This window comes from Rhinichthys klamathensis, unplaced genomic scaffold (assembly GCF_029890125.1).
Source record: "Rhinichthys klamathensis goyatoka isolate OS25496 unplaced genomic scaffold, OSU_Roscu_1.1 h1tg000613l_1, whole genome shotgun sequence".
NCBI classification, from domain to species: domain Eukaryota; kingdom Metazoa; phylum Chordata; class Actinopteri; order Cypriniformes; family Leuciscidae; genus Rhinichthys; species Rhinichthys klamathensis.
The window spans coordinates 355,846-380,736 of record NW_026607066.1 but is presented as its reverse complement, the minus strand read 5'-3'; the positions used below and the strand labels follow the sequence as shown (position 1 = coordinate 380,736).

The 24,891-nt window shown below is 37.5% G+C and overlaps 1 protein-coding gene across 1 annotated transcript in view; it reads right to left on the bottom strand.

Moving 5' to 3' along the window:
• The window catches only part of magi1b (membrane associated guanylate kinase, WW and PDZ domain containing 1b), a 145,977-nt gene that overhangs the window by 71,829 nt on the left and 49,257 nt on the right, over window positions 1–24,891 (bottom strand). The window contains 1 exon segment of the mRNA XM_056240786.1: window positions 6,998–7,114. Within this exon segment, the coding sequence (XP_056096761.1) occupies window positions 6,998–7,114 (117 nt within the window).

The following is a 24,891-nucleotide window of genomic DNA, read 5'->3' as shown; positions in this document are numbered from 1 at the left end:
CACTGGGCGCTTTTGTTCAGGTGGTGAGTTGATCATTGCTCATTACATCAAGGTTGATGGCCCTTCAGTGTACCGTACTCCCTCTGCCACATCATCATTCCATCACACAAACACACATATATACATGCGTACACACGCGTACACACGCTCACCAAGGAAAAATGTGCTCCTTGCCCCAAAGGGACTCCAGACAATGGCTTGCAAATTAATCATATTGATGAGAAAGTTCCTCAACTAGGAGCCATCTGTCCCTGTGAACGAGATGTGACTGAGGGGTTCAATCTTGCGCTCTTTTTTCGTATTCTTTCCCCTGACTCAACCCCACTACAACCCCGACCCCACCCCCACAACAACCCCACCCCCAATCCAACCCTTTAGCCTATATATGAGGCATCCACCGCACGCACTAAGCCTCATACATCACCCACAAACCCTCTAATCCGTTGCCCGCATCTCAGGAGATAGTGCGAAACGCGACCGAAAGCATGCAGAAAAATAAGACGGACTTGCCTCGCCACAGTGCAGCCTCCAGACGGTAATCCTTTCTTTCTTTCTGGCGAGAAAACGCAGCAGCAACCTGTCCTCAGCTGCAATCCTGCTGTCTGCTACCGAGCAGAAAAACAAATGGAGGGATGGAGGGAGTGAGAGAGCCAAAGAGGGGGTGTGGAGGGGGGTGTGTGGGGATGCAGGAGAGAGGAGGGGAGCGAGAGAGGGCAAGCAGGGGCTGGCTAACCACAGGGAGGCTTAAATAGACTGATAGATGAAGACGCGAACAGAGGGACTGAGAAGGAAATGTGAAAACACTAAGGGAGGGAGAGCCGTTCCAGCGGCATCTGTTATGTTGACGGTGTCGGTGATGTGAAAAGCTGGAGCGCGAAATGAGGAAAAGACAAAGGACACAGCTTTTTGTTCCTTACTATTACATCACAGGACAACAATCAGAGAACTAAAATGTACGCATTTGCCATAAAAAACACTTCATATGCACCTGTTTCTAGCTGTATAGTTAAGGTTTGGAATAAATATGAGATATGAAATATGAAAAACAGCATTTTTTTCAGACAAACACTCCGAGATACAGAATGAAATGTGCACTGGACATTTGTGCACAGCTCACATCAGGACATTTTACATTAGTAGCAGTTGGATATTGAAATGAAATGGATATTTGTCTGCTTTCTCATAAAGAAATGTTACAAGATACATTTGTTCATGTTTTATCGCAGGAGCCATGTCTGTAGGCTTGTATACACTGCATTTTTGTACATGGAGCAATTTCGCTGGACATAAATGTTCTATTATATATAACGAAAGAAACAATAACAACTATAATATTTTTCATTATTATTATTGTTAATAAATATCATTTTTATTGTATAAATATTTAAAAAATAATAATAATAATACTAAATACATCAATTGGCTAGACAGAAATTTAATTAAAAAGTTTTAAAAATACTAGTATTATTGTCGTTGTTGTTGTTTTTATTAATATTATTATTTCATATTTTCATTATATAAAATGTTTATTCAAAAATATTTTCATTAATGAATTATTTGAGAATCAAATAATCTGCTCCAGTAACACCACTTTAACTCAGTTCATAGTAACACTGACAAACTTTGTGAGGTAATAGACGTTGGTCAGGCTAGACGCACATAATGACAGCTGAATCTGCCTCTGTATCTTTAAATGTATTAGTGCCACACAGTCCTATCTCACGGTCACTTGCCTTCATTGTCACTCTTCTCCAGCCAGCCATTACACCCCCAACACAAACATACACAACACACACACATCATTATACACACACTCCCTGTCACTGGCCACCTGGTGAGGCAACTAGCTGCTCAGGCCATCAGTGCACAAAAGAGACAGCTGCACCCTTCCACATTCCTCATGTATAAGCACCAACTGACCCTCACACACACCCACCCTCACATTTACAAGCTCTGATCAATCTTGACTCTTCGCTGTCATGTTCACCAGCACCACATCATGTAAAATTACCAGGTAATTGACAGCAAGATACCAACTGCTCCATTAAACCTTATCCTAAGGGGGTTCGTAGAAGCATGTGAGACGTGCATCTTTTTAGTCTCTTTAGACTTTTTATTTATCTTAATATATAAAAGTTTTGGATCCGTCAGTGTTTTTTTTTTTAAAGAAAGTAATCATTTTATTCAGAAAGGATGCATTAAATTGATCAGTGACAGTAAAGACATTTATAATGTTTGCAAAAGATTTCTATTTCAATAAATTCTTGCCGACTTTTCAACAGTTGTGTACTTGAGAGGCAAAATTTGTGGTAAAAATCATACAGTATGCAACTAGCTGATTATGATGAGTTTTCCCACTGAAGTAGTTGATATGAAGGTAAAAAAAAAAAAAGCCATGTCCACATTTTGTACATCAAACATGATCTAGATAATCTATAGTGACCTAAAATTAACTCCAGGCACTCCTTTAATCTTATTTATCAACTTACAACAGATAAATACTGATCCCAAATCAGCATGAGCTGCAGTTATATGAATAGTCCCAAATGCTAAACTGCTTTAGAAGTTGATTCTGGAGCATCTGGACACATCCCCCCGCTCAGAGGTGGCCGCTCCAGTTTCACATTGATGGCCTCTTTCACACATCTCATCTGTCCTCAATGTCCACAATCTACATAGCATGCCTAAAGGTGAAGCGCGCAATTTCTAAACCAATCGGTCTCTATAACAATCCCAAACTCAACCCTCACCCCATCTCCCATTGTTCGACCAAACCAATTCTGTTTGGTGCCACTAGTGGCAGAAATGTCACACTTTACATTTAAACCAATGATTTTTGTATTTCAAGTTGCACACATATGGGTGGTTTTGATTTCTGGGAGGCTACGTCTGTGTATTTGTATCCATGAAACAGTGATGAAGTTGAGAAGAGAGATGGAGCCCACTACTTTGATCGGTACTTCCCTCCCATCTGTCCCTCCAGCTGTCTCATGTCTATCAATCACTCTCAAACACACTCAATTTCTGTCACATCAGCTAATGGATCAGAGTGTTTAATCGGAGACAGTCTACTGCAGCTTTGTTAAATGGAGAAAGGCACAAAACTCACCATCCAAACAGTTTAAAGCTAAGCGGTGGTAAGCGGTGGTTTCCTTTCAACTAGACAACATTGAGAGTGCTGCTACAAATATTACAAATTGTCACAGAGCACAGAAAAGTCAGCAAAGCTGTAGCAAAAATCCAGTCAGATGCCTTGCTGACTCTTACCTTACTCAATGCTAGAGTTTAACATTGTTGTCTTAGCGACTTGCTAACATCAAACATTGAAATAAATTGTCATGTCTTCTGCGCAGTAGAGTTTGCCGTTGGCATGTTGCTGCTAAGCTAACCAAGCAAACTCATACAACTTTGTAGCTTTGTTGTCTTAGTGACATGCTAACATCAAACTCCACTGAAATAAATTGTCACGTCTCCTGCACAGTAGAGTTTGGCATTACCATGTTGCTAAGCTAACCAAGCAAACTCATACAACTTTGTACATAAAATATACACAGCATTTACAAATAATGGCTGAAATAGCAATTTTACTTGGTTTGCACTTATTAAAAGTACAAACCAAGTGAACTTGTACACAAAGTACACATCAACCGATCACTGGGGTTCCTCGGGGTTTAGTTCTTGGACCCCTGCTCTTCTCCAAATACACTACATCACTGGGACCTATCATACCGGCACATGGTTTATCTTACCATTGCTGATGACACACAGCTCTACCTTTCATTTCAACCAGATGATCCCACAGTAGCTGTACGAATCTCAGGGTGTATTCACACCAGGAAAGTCCGATAGTTCACTTGCTTTGGTCCGGACCAATTATTTTTATTTTTTTGGTACGGTTCGCTTTCACACTGCTCTTTTTGCAAGTGAACCAAAATTTGTAAACAAAACCACACGTGTGCTAAAGTCGTCCATTCATTGGACACGGATTCTCAGGTAGGGAAATCAGGAAGTGCAAAAAAGGCTCAGCATGGAGATATTTCGTACTGCAATATTTGTTATTTTACTAATTTTGTGTTATTCTGTACAAACGCAATATGAAGAAACTGCGCAGAAGACGGATAAGGTATAAAGTTTTCATTCATAGAGAGGGGCTATGTTCACAGATTCAAATAATGAGATTCTTATTGTATATACTGCTAACAAGTCCTGTCAATGTTAACGCTTGCGATTAAGTTTGTCCAGTTTAACGCGGCATCATCCTTGTATTTTTTTGCATCTATGCGCGATTAGACTAAAGAGAACGCTCTGTATGTGAATGTCCTGATGCACACACTCATTCATTCATTCCATTCCAATGATGCACACACGACGCGCAGAAAGACGCGCAACAGTATCGTGTGGCCAGACAGCGCGCCGGAATGGAATTCTCTTTCGCACTTGAACAACAATAACACAAACCATTATGCCAAAATCTCCGACTACGGAAGCCTGTTAACTCAAAGGCGCAGTGCTTTCTTGCAATTGGGTCGGTTCATGTTCACACCGTAAACGAACCGTACCAGAGTTCGTTTGGAACCGTACCGAGACCACCTCTTCAGCTGGGTCTCGGTTCGGTTGTTTGGTCCGCACCCGAGTTCGATTGCTGTATTCACACCTGCCCAAAAGGTCCGCACCAAGGGGGGAAACGAACTAGAGTTCGATTCAATCGAACCAAACAAGGCAGGTGTGAATACACCCTCAAACTGTCGGGCAGACATATCGGCATGGATGAAAGAACATCACTTGCGGCTCAACCTGGCAAAGACTGAGGTTCTCGTTTCCCCCGCCAATCCATCTCTACAGCACGATTTCACCATCCAGCTGGTTTCATCATCTATAACCCCATCAAGGTCAGCTAGAAATCTTGGAGTAATCTTTGAGGACCAACTGACCTTCAAAGACCACACTGCAAAGACAGCTCAGTCATGCAGGTTTGCACTATACAACATAAGGAAGATCAGCCCTTTCCTAACTGAGGATGCAACACAACTTCTCGTCCAGGCCCTGGTCATAGGCTTAATTACTGCAATGCTCTTCTAGCTGGACTTCTATCGTGTGCAATCAAACCTCTACAAATGATTCAGAACGCTGCAGCGCGTCTCGTCTTCAATGAGCCCATGTCACACCTTTCTTCATCTCTCTTCACTGGCATACCAGATCTATCTTACAGATCTATCACAGGCTCAGCTCCATCCAAATCCACTCGCTCTTACGAGTCTACATCCCTACCAGAAGCCTACGATCGGTAAATGAGCGACGGCTCATGGTACCATCACAGAGAGGCACAAAATCACTCTCCAGAACATTTTCGTTCATTGTTCCTTGCTGGTGGAATGATCTTCCCGCCTTTATCCAGAATACAGAATCCCTGACAACATTCAAAAGACAACTGAAAACTCCTCGCTTCCATAAGCACTTAACCTCATCATCATTTTTCTAGTAAAACTTTACAATAAGGTTAATAATGGTATCATTAACATTAGTATTGTGTATCATGAACTAACTATATTAAAATATAATTTATACTCCGGGCTTCAGTGTCACGTGATCCTTCAGAAATCATTCTGATATACTGATTTTGTGCTCAAGAAACATTTCTTCTTATTATCAATGATGAAAACAGTTGTGCTGCTTAATATTTTTGTTGAATAGACATTTCTAATATAGCATTTCTTTGAAATATAATGTTAAAAGCATTAAAAATGTATTTACTGTCACTTTTGATCAGTTTAATGCATCCTTGCTGAATAAAAGTACTGACTTCTTTATTTTTTTTAAAAAAATCTTACTGACCCCAAACTTTTGATCTGTAGTTTATGTAAAAATTAACATTAACCAAGAATAATAATAATTGCTGTTAAACTATTATTGGGTGTTATTTCATGTTAGCTATTCCAATAACTGATGTTAACGTAAAGTACTATAGTAACATAAAATTTAAAAAAATGTCCTTGCAATTCATTCTGGAATTGTATTTCTTTGCAATGCATTCTGGGATTTACATATGATAATAACAAAAGAACAATGTTGCTGCCTACTTTTTAGAACAGCATAATGTTTTTTTATGAGAATTTCATCTATGATTCCTTAAAATGCAGTCTAGGTGGGCTAGGCTACTCACTAGGTTTTACAGCAGAGCTTTAGTGTCAAATCATTTAAATGTAACAGGTAGCAGCATAGCATGTATTTATGAAAAACTCAATAGACATACATGTACATCAAATTGTGTAAATTGCTCAAAGATACAGTATTAGGGGCCGTTCACACAGAACGCGGTTTTCCATTGCGCTACTTTTCCATTGTTTTTCTATGTGAACACGCGCTAGACGGACATGTATAACTGTTGCGCTCCCGTCTTGCATCTTTTGCAGCGTCTCGCGCACGTCACGTCATTCTAAAATCGCGGCGCTCACTTTTACGAGACCTTGCGTTTTTTCCCCCCCCATTCCACTGCCCGCGTCTCGGGTTTTTCAAAGCCAAAACGCATTCTGTGTGAACGAGCCCTTGCTGGTTTAAATGGCTACATTCAAATCTCTGCCAGTTTAAACAGATAGACATGCACAAGGGAAAAATCTATGTGGACTTCTAGAAACATCTGTTTTATAGAACTGAAGCACGTCCACTTGACTGCACGTATCCAATACTCTCTTCCTCTACACATACAAAAACACACACTATTTCATCACACTTCTCCAAGAACATAGCTGCCACCTACTCGATCGAAAGGAGGATTTCTGTGAATATTGATAGCGTCCTCATTTCCACTGCCTCAGTACAAACAGTCCAAGGCAAGCCATCACTTTGTAGCGCGCACAGCTTCTGCATATGAGGTTTAGCAAAAGAATATAATAGAGAGAAATAGAGCAACATATAGAAGGGTACAGTACAGAGAATAGACTGTCCACTGAAGTTGAGTGTTTGAAAGATAGAAAAAAAAAAAAAAAAAAAAAATACTCACAAGGCACAGCATGGCGGTAGAGGTTGTCTCGTATGGTTTGCTGAAGCTCGTAGTCGGCTGAGGATTTCGGAAACCTCTGGCTCAGGTAGTGCTTCAGGTCTTTATTGAGTTTATTTCCTGCAAAACAAAGGGCAAAACACACGTTAATGATGCTGAATCATAGGCAAACTCAGAAGATATCTGTAGTAGTGCCTAGTGCAGTTTGCTTTTGACTCATTGTTTCACTACCACTGGATAAAGGTTCCTGCTAGTGGCTAATGCTGCTAACAGTGTCTAAACTGTCTAATATAATCGGTAGCAGGTACATATTTGTTGTCGAAAGAGGATTCCTCAGCGTTCCTATAGTATTGCGTTAACAACACTCATAACACAGGTTTGTATCCTGTATTTATTGTATTGTATTTGGGGAAAATTGGTCTCAAATAGTAGGAGTTTAGGAAGTTTTTGAGAGCAAAAATGGAGCAAGTGGACAGCTATAAGAGATGCTAGTACGCGCATATACTGTAAACACTACTGTTAAAAAGTTTGGGGTCAGTAATATTATTTTAAAAGAAATGAATACTTTTATTCAGTAGGCTATGCATTAAATATTTTAAGGATGCATTAAATTGATCAAAAGTGACAGTAAAGACTTACTGAAATAAAATAAAAATAAACCAATAAAAGCTGTTTTAAATTTTCCATTAATCAAAAATTCATGAAAAAAGCAGTTTACAAACACTGATAATAAACTTTTCTTGAGCACCAAATCAGTATATTAGAATGATTTCCGAAGGATCATGTGACCCTGAATACTGGAGTAATGATGCTGAAAATTCACAAGAATAAATAACATTTTAAAATACATTAAAAAATAAATAAAAAATTTAGATAATTGAAAAGTTATTTTAAATTATAATAATATTTCACAATATCACTATTTTTGTTGTATTTTGGATCAAATAAAAGAAACTTCTTTCAAAAACGTTTGATTGGTAGTAGTGCATAAGCCATAATGGTTTACAATTGTGTTGGATGTTTGCTTCAAGTATGTCTGGTAACTATGTTTCTCAATATAATAAATTAGTAACAAAAAAAAACATTTGTAAACATTTTAATCGAAGAGCATGGGTGTGAATCTGTAATCCGTGAGACATTAACACGTAGTAGCACACCTCCATTCGCACTCATGGGGATACCTGGCTGCCACCTCAACCCAGTGCAAGCAATAGAGTGGGCCATGTGAAACATTTCCCACCCTCAGCTCCACCATCTGTTCAGAAGACACAGATCGCTTACCCAGCACCATTTCAAAGAGATGCCAATAGCCAAAAGCTGTTTATGTGTTAATGTGGTTCCGCTGGGTGCCCGCACCAATGCCAGATCACTCGCCGGCATTGCCTTCCGACAAACTCTCGATTTCTCACATGTACAAGTGACTCCAGGGATCTCCCTTTACCGGATTAATGGGAATATTGCATTTCGGGAGAATTTCTTTGAATGGATAGTCTCGTTAAGGCCTAATGATGTAATCAGTTTCTCAGTTTTCTCTCGCCAGCTCTGTAGTCTGTCGTTGATCAAATGAAACTGCATTTTTAAACTTCATGAACATACATAATTGATTGCAATGGTGATACTAAGGGCTGCAAGTCCTAAATGCCATCCTCTGTCCTTGTGGTTTTCATTCGAATGCAAACTTATGACATAAACAAGCATAGACTGTCTGGTAATAGTCCACTGTGAAGTTTACACCAGTCCGGGCTCATAGAGGGTATGAACAGCATTTTGCATCTTAAAATAACAAATGGAGACACCCTGCGATTTTCTTAAACCTACAAGCCGTGATCAAGATGTGGAGATTTTTCACAATAATTTCTAAGTGTGAAGCTAAACACATGTTCACAAACATCACCTAGACACTAAACCGCTGTGATTTGCAATGCGTTTCTTCCTGTGTGGAGTTTCGGGAATACGGGATTACCTTTGTACAACACACTGACTAAGATAAGTGTAGACTGGAGGAGTCTGATACCACGTCAGCACTTCTGCATTGAATTCTGGCTAAGAAATGAAAAGATAAATGGAACAAAAAAGTCCAAATTAACTACTTATGAGATCACAACAGTTACCAACTCAAAAGTCTACATCTCAGGATGAAAACAGCCTGTTCGATGTGGACAAAGCAAAATCAACATACACATGCTTTTACAAATGGGCACTTATAGCAATTTCCTTCCTGAAATAGATAATAATTTTGCAGAAACGTCAAACCATTTTCTCATATGATTGGAGGATGTGTTTTAGGTCTACTGAAACTCGCTGTCCTTTTTTTTTTTTTAATACTCTCTCATTTTTACTCTCATCAGTGTGTTCAAACATATAATAACCACAAAAATGTTTTGCAATATTTCATATTTTTGCAAAAATGAAATCACAAAATCCAGAGCATTTATGGATCTTTAAAGTCAGCATGAAATAGAAATCCGCCCTGTCAATTTTCTAAATGCATGTTATTGATCTTATTGTGAGTGATTCATCCATGCATATGTTTCATTTTTTTAATTTGACCTAATATTTAAATCAAAATGTCATAACTGGATCTTCCAGTGAAACAACAGATTTATTCTCTGGTGCCGGACTTCTCCAATCATTTAGTCAATTTAAACCCCGCCCCTTTCTTACAATTTACTGCAAGCTTGCATTTAGATCTGCCTCCATCCAATCAACAACCAACAGACAAAACCAAGTCTCTACCCTGCGTTGTTTTCTTTTACAATAATTTAATATTTAATAATGAATTGCCACAGAAATGCTTTCAATATTTAAGTGCGAGTGTATTTAATATGGTGGTCTACAAATCCAGAACATTTATGGATTTTTAATCGTTCAGTAAAATACACAAACATTTCTCATTGGTTTCTGTATTGAAATGCACAGTGAGGTAAAAATGTACTTTTAGCACACAGTTCGTGTTATTGCTGCCGTGTTGAGCAGGCTGTTCAATTATCTGTAGAAACAGCTCTGCCAGGCAATGTGCAAACTAGAAGGTCAGAAAAGAGCTCTTCTCTTCTAATTGAACCTCTGGAGGATCGTTTCTTAATCTAGCCACATCCAAGTCTAAAAATACATTTTGATGCGAAACCCATTAGACTGCTTTTTCAGAACTAAAACGGGAATTATATGCGAGTGTGAAACTTCCTGTTGAGTTGGTGTGTGCAGTCTGGCGTTGATGTTAGCGCCGCGGCATACCGCTGTGAATTAATCCCTGCAACAGGTTGCGAGTCATTACTCAAACCTACGGCAGCCAGACTACACACCCACCCCCCATCCATCATCACAAACTCTTTATTCCAATGCTGCTTAGTCTGACTCAACGCCAACAGTGGACTCCTGGCCAAACAGTGTTAAACCTGACGAAATCGGAGCTTCAGGACACGCGGACTGGGATGTGAAGACAGAGATGATAAAACAAAGGCTTGGCTTATTTTACGAATTTTTAATAAAGACAGTAATTGGGTTTTGCAGTACCTTACTGTATGTCACTACCACCCAGGTACAGTCATGGCCTGTTGGTTTGAGTGGACATTCACAACTAATGAGTACAAAATATTTTACTGGTATGTGAAAGTTTTATCGCAATCCCCATGTCTATAAATCTACAGCAGTGGTTTTAAAATTCAAAAGGGGCCGCCATAAATATGTTAGTAAAAACTAAAATGAGATAAATAACAAATGCATACAAATGTTTTATTCAAAGAGAACAATTACAATAGGCTCAGCTAAACATGCATTCATTCATATAGAGAATTAAATAAGGAATAAAATAAATGTTTCATATAGGCTACAAAACTTCAAATAAAGAAAAAAACTTTAACCGAAAATGTTTACCTTTTTTTTTTTTTGCTTCATCGGAATGGTACGAAATTTGGTAAAGGTTTTGGCACTTGCTATGTGAACACAAACACGCACACACAAAAAGCTTAAATGGTCCTGGAAAAATAGTCACTGTTTGACTTCTCACGGTCAAAAAGTGAATAAATGGATTATAACTACGGTTTCCGTTCATACTGCCATAGCCATGATGTAACCATGGCGACAGACGTGGACAACTGCGTAGTGCGTAACGTTTAGCGGCACGCAGTTCTTGTTTCTTTCAAACATAAACCATGGCAAGCAGACTTTGGGACAAACAAGAAGTAAAATGAGGATCAATATCCGTGTGGCGTTTTTGAGATGCCGAGAGCTCCACGTCCGCGACTAACTTGGACTCGACAGAGCTTCACGAGTCACGACTTGACAGCTTTATTAGACAGGTGAGCAAATGTAAAACAAATCAATGTTATACACTCACCTAAAGGATTATTAGGAACACCATACTAATACTGTGTTTGACCCCCTTTCGCCTTCAGAACTGCCTTAATTCTACGTGGCATTGATTCAACAAGGTGCTGAAAGCATTCTTTAGAAATGTTGGCCCATATTGATAGGATAGCATCTTGCAGTTGATGGAGATTTGTGGGATGCACATCCAGGGCACGAAGCTCCCGTTCCACCACATCCCAAAGATGCTCTATTGGGTTGAGATCTGGTGACTGTGGGGGCCATTTTAGTACAGTAAACTCATTGTCATGTTCAAGAAACCAATTTGAAATGATTCGAGCTTTGTGACATGGTGCATTATCCTGCTGGAAGTAGCCATCAGAGGATGGGTACATGGTGGCCATAAAGGGATGGACATGGTCAGAAACAATGCTCAGGTAGGCAGTGGCATTTAAATGATGCCCAATTGGCACTAAGGGGCCTAAAGTGTGCCAAGAAAACATCCCCCACACCATTACACCACCACCACCAGCCTGCACAGTGGTAACAAGGCATGATGGATCCATGTTCTCATTCTGTTTACGCCAAATTCTGACTCTACCATCTGAATGTCTCAACAGAAATCGAGACTCATCAGACCAGGCAACATTTTTCCAGTCTTCAACTGTCCAATTTTGGTGAGCTCTTGCAAATTGTAGCCTCTTTTTCCTATTTGTAGTGGAGATGAGTGGTACCCGGTGGAGTCTTCTGCTGTTGTAGCCCATCCGCCTCAAGGTTGTGCGTGTTGTGGCTTCACAAATGCTTTGCTGCATACCTCGGTTGTAACAAGTGGTTATTTCAGTCAAAGTTGCTCTTCTATCAGCTTGAATCAGTCGGCCCATTCTCCTCTGACCTCTAGCATCAACAAGGCATTTTCGCCCACAGGACTGCCGCATACTGGATTTTTTTCCCTTTTCACACCATTCTTTGTAAACCCTAGAAATGGTTGTGTGTGAAAATCCCAGTAACTGAGCAGATTGTGAAATACTCAGACCGTCCCGTCTGGCACCAACAACCATGCCACGCTCAAAATTGCTTAAATCACCTTTCTTTCCCATTCTGACATTCAGTTTGGAGTTCAGGAGATTGTCTTGACCAGGACCACACCCCTAAATGCATCGAAGCAACTGCCATGTGATTGGTTGATTAGATAATTGCATTAATGAGAAATTGAACAGGTGTTCCTAATAATCCTTTAGGTGAGTGTATAACGTTAGCTCAACATGATAAAATGTTAGAATATGGTCAGTATGTTATTCTAATGTTGATCTAGCTCACTGCTAGTTTTGTATAGCAAACGAACTAACACGTAGTATAACATTATAACTTCCAACACACATTTAAATGCCGTTTAGTGTGATAGTGTAACGTTAGACCAAGTGAAGCAGCGCTGCGTTACCTCACAAGTTTAATTCGTCTAATAAACTGACCTGTGTGAGTAATCCAGCACATGCGGGTAGTACGGTAGAATTAAATGTCCGTATTCCTTTATATCCGCGGGACTCGCGTGTGATATCTGTCTCTTTAGCAATCGCGACCTGCTTCATACCACTGTAATGTTAAAAAACATGAATGTTTGCACTCATCCATAAACATTATAAGATCCATCAGCTTGACAGCAAGTCCCATCATTCAGCTCATCACTGCGTCATCAACCTACTACGCCTTTGTTATTGTTGGAAAACTGCGCCCTCTTGTGGCAAAAAAATCGTACATAGTGTGCCTTTAATTTCATTGAAATAATTCTTAATTTTGACCACTTCTCGAAGAACACCAAGTCAATTTGGTATGATTTGAATGTTAAAGATCGGCAAACTGTTCCAAAGAGCAAAAACATGATGTAAGGAAGGAGGAGGCCCACTGTCTCTCTCTTTAAAGACCCCTGATCTGGAATATCGCCTCCTTTAATTACTGTGCCGTTATTTGGCCTGGTAAATACAAAAGGGGTAAAAAAATAAATAAATAATGTAGTGTACTGAAATGTTTAGGGTGTGTTTTTACACAGACCCATGCACTTTTTACAGACAGTGAGTAGATTACACGAGACATAATCTTATTATGTGCATTGTGAGTGATATGGAAAAGGCTTTAGTGCAGGGCAAAGAAAGTGTCTAAAAGCACCTTTTCGGGGAAACAAGTGTTTTGTGAAGAATATATGATTACAGCTTTTTTTTTAAACGGGGAGTGCAGCATATCTTAAAACCAATAATAACCACATTACTCGCACACAAAAAGCACAGAGAGAACCACAAAATCAACGTAAAAAAAGGGCCAACAAAATGACTCCTGAACATAAAGGAATGAACGATGTTTTCTAAGTGGATTATTTATTGTTTATTAAGCGAATCAGTTTTTGGAGCACCTAATTCATCTTGCAGCTTTCAAACTGCTGTATGATATCTGTTGTGCGGCCGGCGGTTCTGCTTCATTTTGCTGACTCTCTGCTGATTTATGCAGGCCCTCTAGACAGAAAATACAACGGCCCAATGGTGCACATCTTATCTTACGAGGCTGACTGTTTTTTTCTTGCTTAGTGTGTCCATAATCCTTGTGTGAAGATGACCGAGTAGCTGCACTGTCTTTAGTTTTATTTTTTTAACAGTCTGTATTTGACTCCACCATCCAAATACAGGCCAAGAGCTGGCAATTCAGAAGGAAAGATAAGTCTGTGTATATTAATGCTTGTGCGTCTGCTTATTGAGGTATGGGGGACACCATTTGGTGTCCGAGCCCCAAATCCCTCCTAAAACAGGTCATTAGAGAACAAATTGCCATGGAACCAACTGCACCTGGCAGGGATACCGATAAGCTCCCAACTGCGAGCACCCACTTAACACAGAGAGCCAAAGCATGCTGGATTCATTCCAGCGAATTTATCTGCATATAAGTGTGTAATACAACTGTCTCAGTTGCCAGGGTGTATCTTCAGTTACCCGCTGGATCTCAATGCCCATCAGAATAAACTAAAGCACGGTGTGTTTAGAAGAGATTACTGGATCAGACAAAGCATCCGCCGTTAAGAACGGCGAGATGAGAGAGAGAGTGAGCGAGTGTGCATGCGTGTGAATACAGGACCTGGTGCCACTCAGAAACATCACTGCCAGCTGACGCCAGCCCTAAGTTCTAGGAAAAACGAAATCCAGTAACTGAACAGAGTCTTGTTTTACTCACTTGGCTGTGGAGATGGAAAATGAAAGAACTGTCAAGATTTGCAAATTTCTTTGGAGTCGAAGCTATTTTCTGAACGTTTTCCTCTGCCTGTGCATGAAAGCAGGAAATGGAACTTGGTTCAGAAAGGCTCTTGGAAAAAGAAGAAGAAAAAAAACCATCTGCCTGACAGATAAGTGAAGAAAGTGTCTGACACTCAGACTAACCAGCAAGGTCCAGTGTAAATTCATGTTCCAACTTCCAATTCTGTATGAACCGTGTTCAGGTTAAAGGCAGATATGGAGCACCGTTTAACTTAGATAATCAAACAAGTTTGTTATCGTTTTGGTCTGTGATACTGCACGTCGCCAATTTGCCAACTTGCATTGTCCATTGCGCTCGTTCCGGTTGCGTGTGCTCAAACTGGCAACTCGTGTGAGCGCCGTCGAGTCTGAGGAGACACGACAATCTCCGATATTTTGAATTTGGACTGCAGTACCTATTTCTGTCATTCTTACAGACTGCACCTTTAATATAATCAGACAAAAACTGACCTTATTTTTGTTTATATTAACATATTTTGAAATATTTATTTTGTATGTATATGTTACATTGCAATTAAATACTATAATATAGTATAATAATTTAAAATATGTACATATAAAAAAAAAATTGGGCTGTCAAATGATTAATCACGATTAATCACATCCAAAATAAAAGGTTTTTTTTACATAATATATGTGGGTGCACGGTGTATAATTATTTTGTATATATATAAATACACACACATGCATGTATATTTAAGAAAAAAATATAATTTATATATAAAATATTTATATTTATATATAATATAAATTATATATAAATCTATATACATGAACATATTTCTTAAATATATACAAGCATGTGTGTGTATTTATATATATAAAATAATTATACACAATGCACCCACATATATTATGTAAAAAAAAACTTTTATTTTGGATGTTATTAATCACGATTAATCATTTGACAGCCCTAAAAAAAATATATGTAATTTCGTTTCCAATTCCAATTTCACAATCCAATTCCGGTTTACTTGAAATATATGCATACAAAAATAAAAGAAAACAAATATTGCAATTAAATACAACAAAACATTATATATATATATATATATATATATATATATATATATATATATATATATATATATATATATATATATATATAATTCAAACCACACTGTAGAGGAGACTTGATCATAGTTAACCATCATTTAAAAACATGCTCAAAGGAACCCTGCGGTCACACCTTAAGCCTGAACGTGTCGTCTAATGAGTCTACTCTTATTAGACATCCATCCCCTATACAAGATCAATCTGCTGACACCCTCAGCCCACTGCTCACACTCAACACTATCTAAACTATTAAAAGTATGGTTATAAGCATTATATTCAGCACAAATCGGAGTAATTGCGAAAAATATGCAGTCTCACAGGTTAAAAACCCAGTGGTGATTACATACGCATACAGTGGGACAAACACAACCAGAGAGTGTGCTGCTGCTCTAAGATTCTGTGGAAAAACAGGTATGAGGTCTGTAAACAGGCGTGTGTTTGGTATTCTGCTCTCGTTTCTTTCTCAGCTCTACACTGCCCTCTCTGTTTCCCTCCATCAAGCCTGGCCTGCATCACACTGGGCCCTGTCACCATGGCAACGCTGGTCAGAGCAGCACTCATCCAGCCTTGACGTTTAAGTGTGCCGCCCCCTACTGGTGGTTAATGGTAACAAGCACACACAATAACAGATAGGTAAACTATGGTTTACCATACATCTTTTTGGTGCCACATACAGCTTAAAAGGCAAAAAATAAACATAGCAAATTATGAGCTCTGTGATTCATTCCAAAGTTAAGGAAATAAAAAAAGGTCTTACTGATGCTCTTACTGGACATTGTACCCTGAAAACGCCCTTGATATATGAGCAAAATAACCCCAATTATACTTCACATTATATATATTATGCAATATTACAATTAATATTAAAGGTTTGGTACAGAATTTGAATTTTTGGGTTAAACATTTACTTATTGTCCAGACATACCAAACTTGGAAGAAGAAAATAGGCAGTTTGTTTGTATTTGTTTGTTTTTAACGTCGTGCTTAGGCTATTTTCAAGGCAAGAACAATTTATGGTAAAACTATATCAGGTTTTTTACAACAACAACAAAAATCTTTGGTTTAGCCAACAAACCAGTAAACAGAAACAAATCTTTCCCATACGCCTGTTAATCAATCAAACATTTTAGTCAAATTAATAACAATCCAAGGCAAGCCAATTAATTTTTGCATTTAATTTTTCAAATAATTTAATAGTAGGCCTATTATTGAAAAAAACTAAATAAGAATCCTTTAATGTGTTAATGTAGCAGTACCATTTAATATACGTGCAGTCACATTGTCACACTAACCTCACATTTATGAGGAGGAACATACTGCTTTACGCTGTAATTTATGACAATCGCAGCCTATCGCCATTCATCCAGAGGATTTTAAATGACAATACGAGATTTCAAAAAAAAAAAGACAGGGACACTTTACAGCCGCATCTCTTTCAAGTAGCAAGTGAAATTGTTTACCACATTCCAGATTGCTTTTATCGATTCCCAGCACTCTGGGCAGAAAATATGCCTCCAATGATTCATCTCAGACATGCAGTGTTGATCAGATAGAGCTGTCGTTTATATTAGTCCTCCTCTCTGACTGCAGGCATCGCATCAGACAGGCGTTTTAACTTGACTGGCCTTTATGGTTGTGTCTGACTACTCTTGGGGTTATCAGTGTGTTTTATGGGTGAGAGTGTGAATGGGTATGTAAATGCCTTAACATCACACAAAAGCACTGAAACAGCCCATTACAAGTTTATATCCATTACAGTTCAAAAGTTGAAGTATTAAGATGGAAAAAAATTAAACTTTTGAACTGTAATGCATTAAATTGATCAAAAGTGACAGTTAAGATATGTATAATGTATTACGGTTTCCATACAAATTTCAAGCAGCACAACTGTTTACACAGCATTGATAATAATAAGAAATATTATGCCAAATCATCATTTTAAAATGATTTCTGAAGGATCATGTGACACTGAAGACTAGAGTAATGATGCTGAAAATTCAGCTTTGCCTATAAATTCGATTTGGCTGATGATACTTCTTTATGCGAGTCTTTCATTGTCCAGAAAGCACTGAGAGTCTGAGTTTCTGCAGCAGGTGCTGAATGGCGCAAATCCAAAGAAATGAAAGTCAAAGATCATAACACTTTATATAAATGTTTTACCCTTGAAGTGGTCAGTCTTCAGTAGCAATAAAAAAGGGTGCTATAGTAAATGGAATGACAAGAATACCATTTCCAATGCATACTATTTTTGTCAAATTTTCAGTCTCAAATAATCTCAATAATTGTGTCACTCTTCTTTACATTGAAATGTAATAACAAAAAACATCATCCAAAATTGAAATTAATATTTAAAACATGATGGCAAATAGGTTATAGATTTGTATTTCTTTGGTTAACCTTTAATATTAATTAAATTACTTATTGCATTTTGGCATAAAATTACATCAGCACTTAAAACATAGCTTGACTCAGTTATTTAAATGGGATTAATTATACAATAATTAATATAGGCCTATATATGAAGAGTTCAGATGCAAAAGCCTCTAAATGCCATCTGACATTTTCTTCCAAAATGATCATTTTTATCAAGCTCGTATATTTAAATTAAGTAATTTCACTTAAACGACAATTAATGGGTAATTTTTCTTGCCATTTAAGTGAAATTATTGAACTTAAATATACGAGCTTGACAAAAATGATCATTTTAGAAGAAAATTTCAGATGGCATTTAGAGGCTTTTGCATCTGAACTCTTCATATATATATATATATATATATATTTTTTTTTTTAACTCTATCCAGTCAAGCATCAGACAACCAAATTAAACTTTCACGCCACCAAACAAATCAGACCCTTGATAGGATTAAGAGAAAAGCATTAAGACTCTGAACACCCGGTGCGAAGTAACACAATTAATTAGCACAGTCTATTAACACTGCTAGCTTGCATTCTAGGCTTGATGGGAACGGCTGGTAAAGCAGCTTAGCATCATTGTTTGTCTGCCTACAAATATTTCCTCAATTAGGGCAAACCTTGCATGTGCTTTAAGTCTACAGGAGTCTGGTTCTTTCGGGACATTAACAAAAGGAGATTTATAAGAGAGGCAGGATAAGTAGATGGAAATGGATTGACCTGGGTTGTATTTTACAGTAAATGTGCCCATCTGGGACCTTCTTTAACCCAAATTCTCTTTCCAGTAAATTCTGATATAAAATGTCAGAAAAATGAAAGCAGACAGACAGGTAGGTAGATGGAACACAAGAAGAATAGATAGAATAGGAAGGATAGATAGCATAGAAAGGATAGATAACATAGAAAGGATAGATAGCTAGATAGATAGACTGACTAGAAACGACACTTTTTGCACCTTCTCTACCCAAAGGCTTATTTTCAGCCAAACTGTGGCACAAAAAATGACTGGACTTTAACATACCGCTTACAGAAACTTCAGGCCCGATGTCTAATAAAATTGTGTTGTGTTTGCACTGCTGAGGGCCTATTCCTCACTCTCCTGCTTCCTGCCACTCTCCTTCCTTCTTCTGAACTCTCATGCCATCTTTCTTTCTCCTCTTTTTAATTGTTCCCTCAATCTATTCTTGTGTCCTTGTCTTTCTTTTTTAAATCATCTTGATGCATGTCTCACTTTCTTACACCCTCCGTCACACTGTGTCTCTCAGTTTGGGTGTCGCCGCACCACTGGGTTTGATTAAAGCCTCTGTGATATAACCCACTCTCACCCCACGCCGGGACAACAGCAGCAGGGCGCACTCACAAATCAATATGGCACCCCTCCACGCAACCAACACAGACTTCAGGGGTGTGGCACCACGCCAGCCATGATAACAAGAACACTACCAACCTGTCTCGCTCTCACTCAGCCACAATGATTTTTCATTTTGCTGATGCAACACAATAACTGAATAAAGCACGTGGCGTCCTCACGGAGCCCTCTAGGAGAACAGCTCTGTGACTAAGCAAACAGCAGCCAGCTGAGCCAAGACCACAGACACCATCTTAGATCTTTCCAAGACCGTCACTAGGGGGCATGTGTGAATATGGTCCAAAGTTGAAGTGGCATATTTATTTATTAACAGGGCTAGTTAATGTATTCTCGCCTGAGAATAATATACATGCAATGGTCGATTTAAATTCGGCTAAGGCATTTACAGAATTCGAAATTAAATTTATTCCATTCTGATATAATTATAAATAATCTGTGTTCAATACAAAGAGGTCTACAACACCTGGAAAATAATAATAATAATTAAATAAATAAATAAAACAATTAAACAATTTAAAATAAATAAAACATAATATAAATAAAAAGTCAAATTGAAAACCAAATACCAAAATAAATGTATAAAACAACACAACAAATAAAAAACCCGCTGAATAATGTAGAATAAATTGAAAATTAAAAGCTACATAGATGGAATTATCATCAATGAACAATTTTGTCCAGCTGTCGAGTTGATTCCACTTATAGGACCCCAGGGGGAGCTGTATGAAATGCCAGATAAAAAAATAAATAAAGTATAAAAACTGCATAATTGAATATTTACATAAGGTATATACTATAAGCTAGCATTTTTTTTTAACTAAAAGAATGACAAAGTTTAATTTCACAATCTATAGCTTTTAAATATGTAATCAAATTAAAACTTGAATGGTCATTATCAGTAAATGATAATGAACGGCCTTCTTAAAGGGTCATTTATTTAGAAATTAACTCCAGAAATGTTGCACAAAAGTAATTTTCAGGCTTTGTACAGTGGAACGAGAATAAACCATAACCTGTGAGTGAAACGCACTGGACACTAGCTAATTCATCCCAACACTTTCTGTTACCCTCACTGTTGTCATTCCCTATGGCTCCCCCTAACCGTGCAACCATTTAATGCTGGGATTTCACTCCCACAACCTTTTACTATCACTCTTATTCAACATCCAGACTTTTCCTTTCTCCATCCTACTCTTTTCCTGTCATTCTCTCATCCTCGGGTTGCCGTTGACCCTTGAGCAGATGGCCATGGCCTAGTTTCTGCAGCGGTGATGCTGAGTCACAAGGCCAGCAGGATGTTACAAACGTCAGAGAGGCAGGCAAGGTGAAGTTATCCACATCAGGGCCTCCCTCCACACGCCACACTGACTCCAGCTATATTTAGCAGCAGAAGCGCACTCACTCAACCCGGTCTACTACATTTAACTACACTCGGAGAGAGAGAGAGAGAGAGAGAGAGAGAGAGAGAGAGAGAGAGAGAGAGAGAGAGAGAGAGAGAGAGAGAGAGAGAGAGAGAGAGAGAGAGAGAGAGAGAGAGAGAGAGAGAGAGAGAGAGAGACTGATTGCATACATACATGTACATCATAAACACAGGCTTAGGCACCTTCCCAAACAAGTCTTTGGCACACTAATCTAACAGTGGCCCAAATGCAGCTTTGACCCAACACTCTACAACAGTGCATACTGTGGTGATTTACACAGCATACTAACTAGACCATACACAACTTTTATACCATTTCACAGCACTTATGTTTTTGTTGTGCTGCAAAATTAATTTTAAATTAAATAAATGACTCCAACAAACAGAATTATCCCAAAAGCACATTTAACCCAAATCGCATGAGCTATAAAAGAGAGCTTCAAATCCTAGATCAGTATAAAATCTAGTCTTAACCCTCTCTTGAACTGGCACATTAATGTGTGTTTGAATATGGTAGCTATAAAGTGCTTTTAACATGCATACTGTAAAATATCACACATAAATAGAAGTTGTAAACAGTCTTAAAAATACGTATGTCCACAATTAAGATAAGTTTTTAGGTTTGATAAGGTTTGAAACATTTTCATACTATTTTTAGGAAAAGCTCAAATCTAATTACATTAATAATAAAAAAGAATACATTTTATAATAATAATGTCGTGTGGTGTTAACAAATAAACATTTTAATTAATTTGTTTTTCCCTTAAATTTATTCCATTCTGATATAATTATTTAGTATATATAAATAATCTGTGTTCAATACAAAAAGGTCCTTGAATACATGTTAGTGTACACATCGTAATCACTTATATGTTTGAGTACACTACTGTTCAAAGTTTTTTTTTAAAGATTTTATTGAAAGAAATGAATACTTTCATTCAGCAAGGATAAACTAAATGTATCATAAGTGATGGTAAATACATTTATAATGTTACAACATATTTCTATTCCAAATAAATGGGTTCTATTTAACTTTCTGCATCAAAAATGGCCGCTGAAAATTCAGCTTCGCCATTACATGATTAAATTTGAAAATATATTAAAACAAAAAACGGTTACTGCAAATTATAATATTTCACGATATTATTGATTTGACTGTATTTTTAATGAAATGCTGAGCATAAGAGACCTCTTTCAAAAATATTATAAATAAACTTTACTGACCCCAAGCATTTTTTTAAAAACATTAATTATTAATAAATGAACTAACCTTGCCTTGTCATAAAAAGTAAAATTATCTGATATTTTAAGAGACATGCACATCATTAAAGATGTGTGTTTATCTAAGTATGTATTGCATTTTTAATGTATTTTTTAATAAATTAAAAGATCAGACCAAAAAATAGGATTGCATGAAATCCATAAAAACAGATTCAAGGTTACCCTAGAAAAAAACTGCTAAAATTTGTTTAGCATACAAAAACATTCAAAACATACTCATTGAGTAGCCAAGGGAATGTGAAGCACATGCAATTTTAATGCCTAGCCTTCCAGATGTATTTTGTTCCTAAATTTTCATGCTTAAAATATCAAGTGCCCATATGTGCAGAGTCTGTTAACGCCGTACACCCCGAGGGGCTTCGCAATCTGGGCCGACCAACCCGCACTGATACAAACAAAAGGCCTGATGCATGACTGTGCTGATCACCTGCGTCACATCAGACACTGCATCTGAAGTTCATAGTTCTTTTTCATATCCAACATCATTACAGGGCATGTTTTGAGAAGTTTATACGAATTCTCTAAAACATTACAAGTAAAAGCAGACTTTTAGAGGATTATCTATGCTGTAGTGGCTGCAGACTCACTTGTACTGTGAGGGAATTAATCATGAAGCTGGTATAGTGACAGCTTTCTGCAGTTCAGGCTCCTTCATTCCTTCCTTCCACTGCACTGTGACTAAACGCTTTCATGCTACATGTCATCAACCTCTTTATGAAACCAGGACCCGCAACAATAGGTTCCACACAACACCATCTCCATTTCAGTCCCATCTCCCCTCATTACAAGAGCCTCGTCGTTTTATCTTTTCTTCTCTGGAAAATATCACTTCCTCTTCTCCACCTGTCCTAAACAATATGCACATGTTCAGGAAGTGCTATGGAAATGAAGCACTGAGTGGGAGGTGATCCAGCCAGCGCAGCCCATATTTCACTAGGCAAAACCAATCAGTGACCTTTCTGCACTGGTTTGCATAGAGAGGGGCCCGAACATAATGAACCTATAGAGATGGAATTTAAATTTAAATCTAAAGGCTGCATTGATACTCGTTAATCTTTAGCACTTTATTGTGCCCTTCTCACTCCGAGATATCGACACACACCTTGTAACATCAGAATGTGAGTAGCATGTGGGAATCACCAGGGACTACACTTAGTTCAATTTTAAAATGATATAAAATTATATTAAATGTAGGGCTGGGAAAAAATTAATCGTGATTAATCGCATCCAAAATAAAAGTTTTGTTTACATAAAATATGTGTGTGTAGTGTGTATAATTATTTTGTATCTATAAATACACACACATGCATGTATATATTTAAGAAAAATGTGTTATTAATATAAAAAATATGTATATTTATATATAATATAAATGATGTATAAATATATATACAGTATATACATGCAAATATTTCTTAAATATATACATGCATGTGTGTGTATTTATATATACAAAATAATTACACACACTACACACACATATATTATGTAAACAAAACTTTTATTTTGGATGCGATTAATCACGATTAATTTTTTCCCAGCCCTAATTAAATGTAATAAAATTGAACAAAACAAAGAAAAACTAAATATTAAAAAAAAAAAAAAAAAAAAAAATCAGAAAACAAAGAAACACAACAACAGAAAACAAATTTAATTTAATTTAACAAAAACAAGAAAAGCTAAATATTTTAAAACAAAATAAAAACAGAAAACAAAACAGAATTTAAATTCAAAACAAAAAAAGTCAAATAAAAAGATAACAAAACAAAAAACACAACAACATAAAACAAAACAGAACACACAAACTAAACAAAAAAAAAACAAAGTAAAGCAAAAACATTATTTTAACAAGTATTGAACCCTGAACATTAAATTTTTTGTAATTTAAAAAAAAAAAAATGCCATGTTTATATTGACACAGTACAGTACTAATTTCCCCCACCTCTAATTGCAACACTGATGTGATGTTAGATTACACCTCAGCTGAAAGGTAACACGTGTTCGGAACACAAATAAATCTATGATTAATTTCATACCGCAGCTAATAGTGCTAAAGAGCACAAGCTTTGTCATGGAAGCATGCAGTGGGGCCATTGTATAGCCACTTTACTGCCGTCTAATGAGATGAAGGAGCTCATGCACAGAGAACCAGAGATAATGATGCAATTATCCAACAACTCCACCTGGCAGCGCTCCAGAACATCCAGACTCAACCCCACGCTCCACCGTCCCTCCCACATGCTAACAAAACCTTTTCAGTCACTCCTCCATCCTGCCCTCCGTGCCTTTAGCCCTGCAGCCACAAAACAGTCTGAGCCTCCACACATTGGATAATGGAAAAAAGACTAAACATTCAAATGAGCACAGCTTTCTACAGGAAACAGTGGAAAAAGATGATGGTCACAATAAAGAGCATTAATATACACATGCACAAATGAGGACCATATGTTCGATGAACCGTTTATGCAAGAACTATTTCTTTAGCTTATTTAAGGTCAGAGAATAAACCCATAACCTTAAATGTGAGATATTTTCCTGTATGTGCTAGACACATAAATGAAGCCTCAAATCATCCTTCCACAGGAGAAAAGCAATCGAACATTCGACATCACGGTTTCCACCAAAATATTAAGCAGCACAACGGTTTTCAACATTGATAATAATAAGAAATGTTTTCTGATGATTTTTGAAGGATCATGTGACACTGAAATGATGGCTGCTGAAAATTCAGCTTCGTCGTCACAGGAATACATTTAAAAATACATTA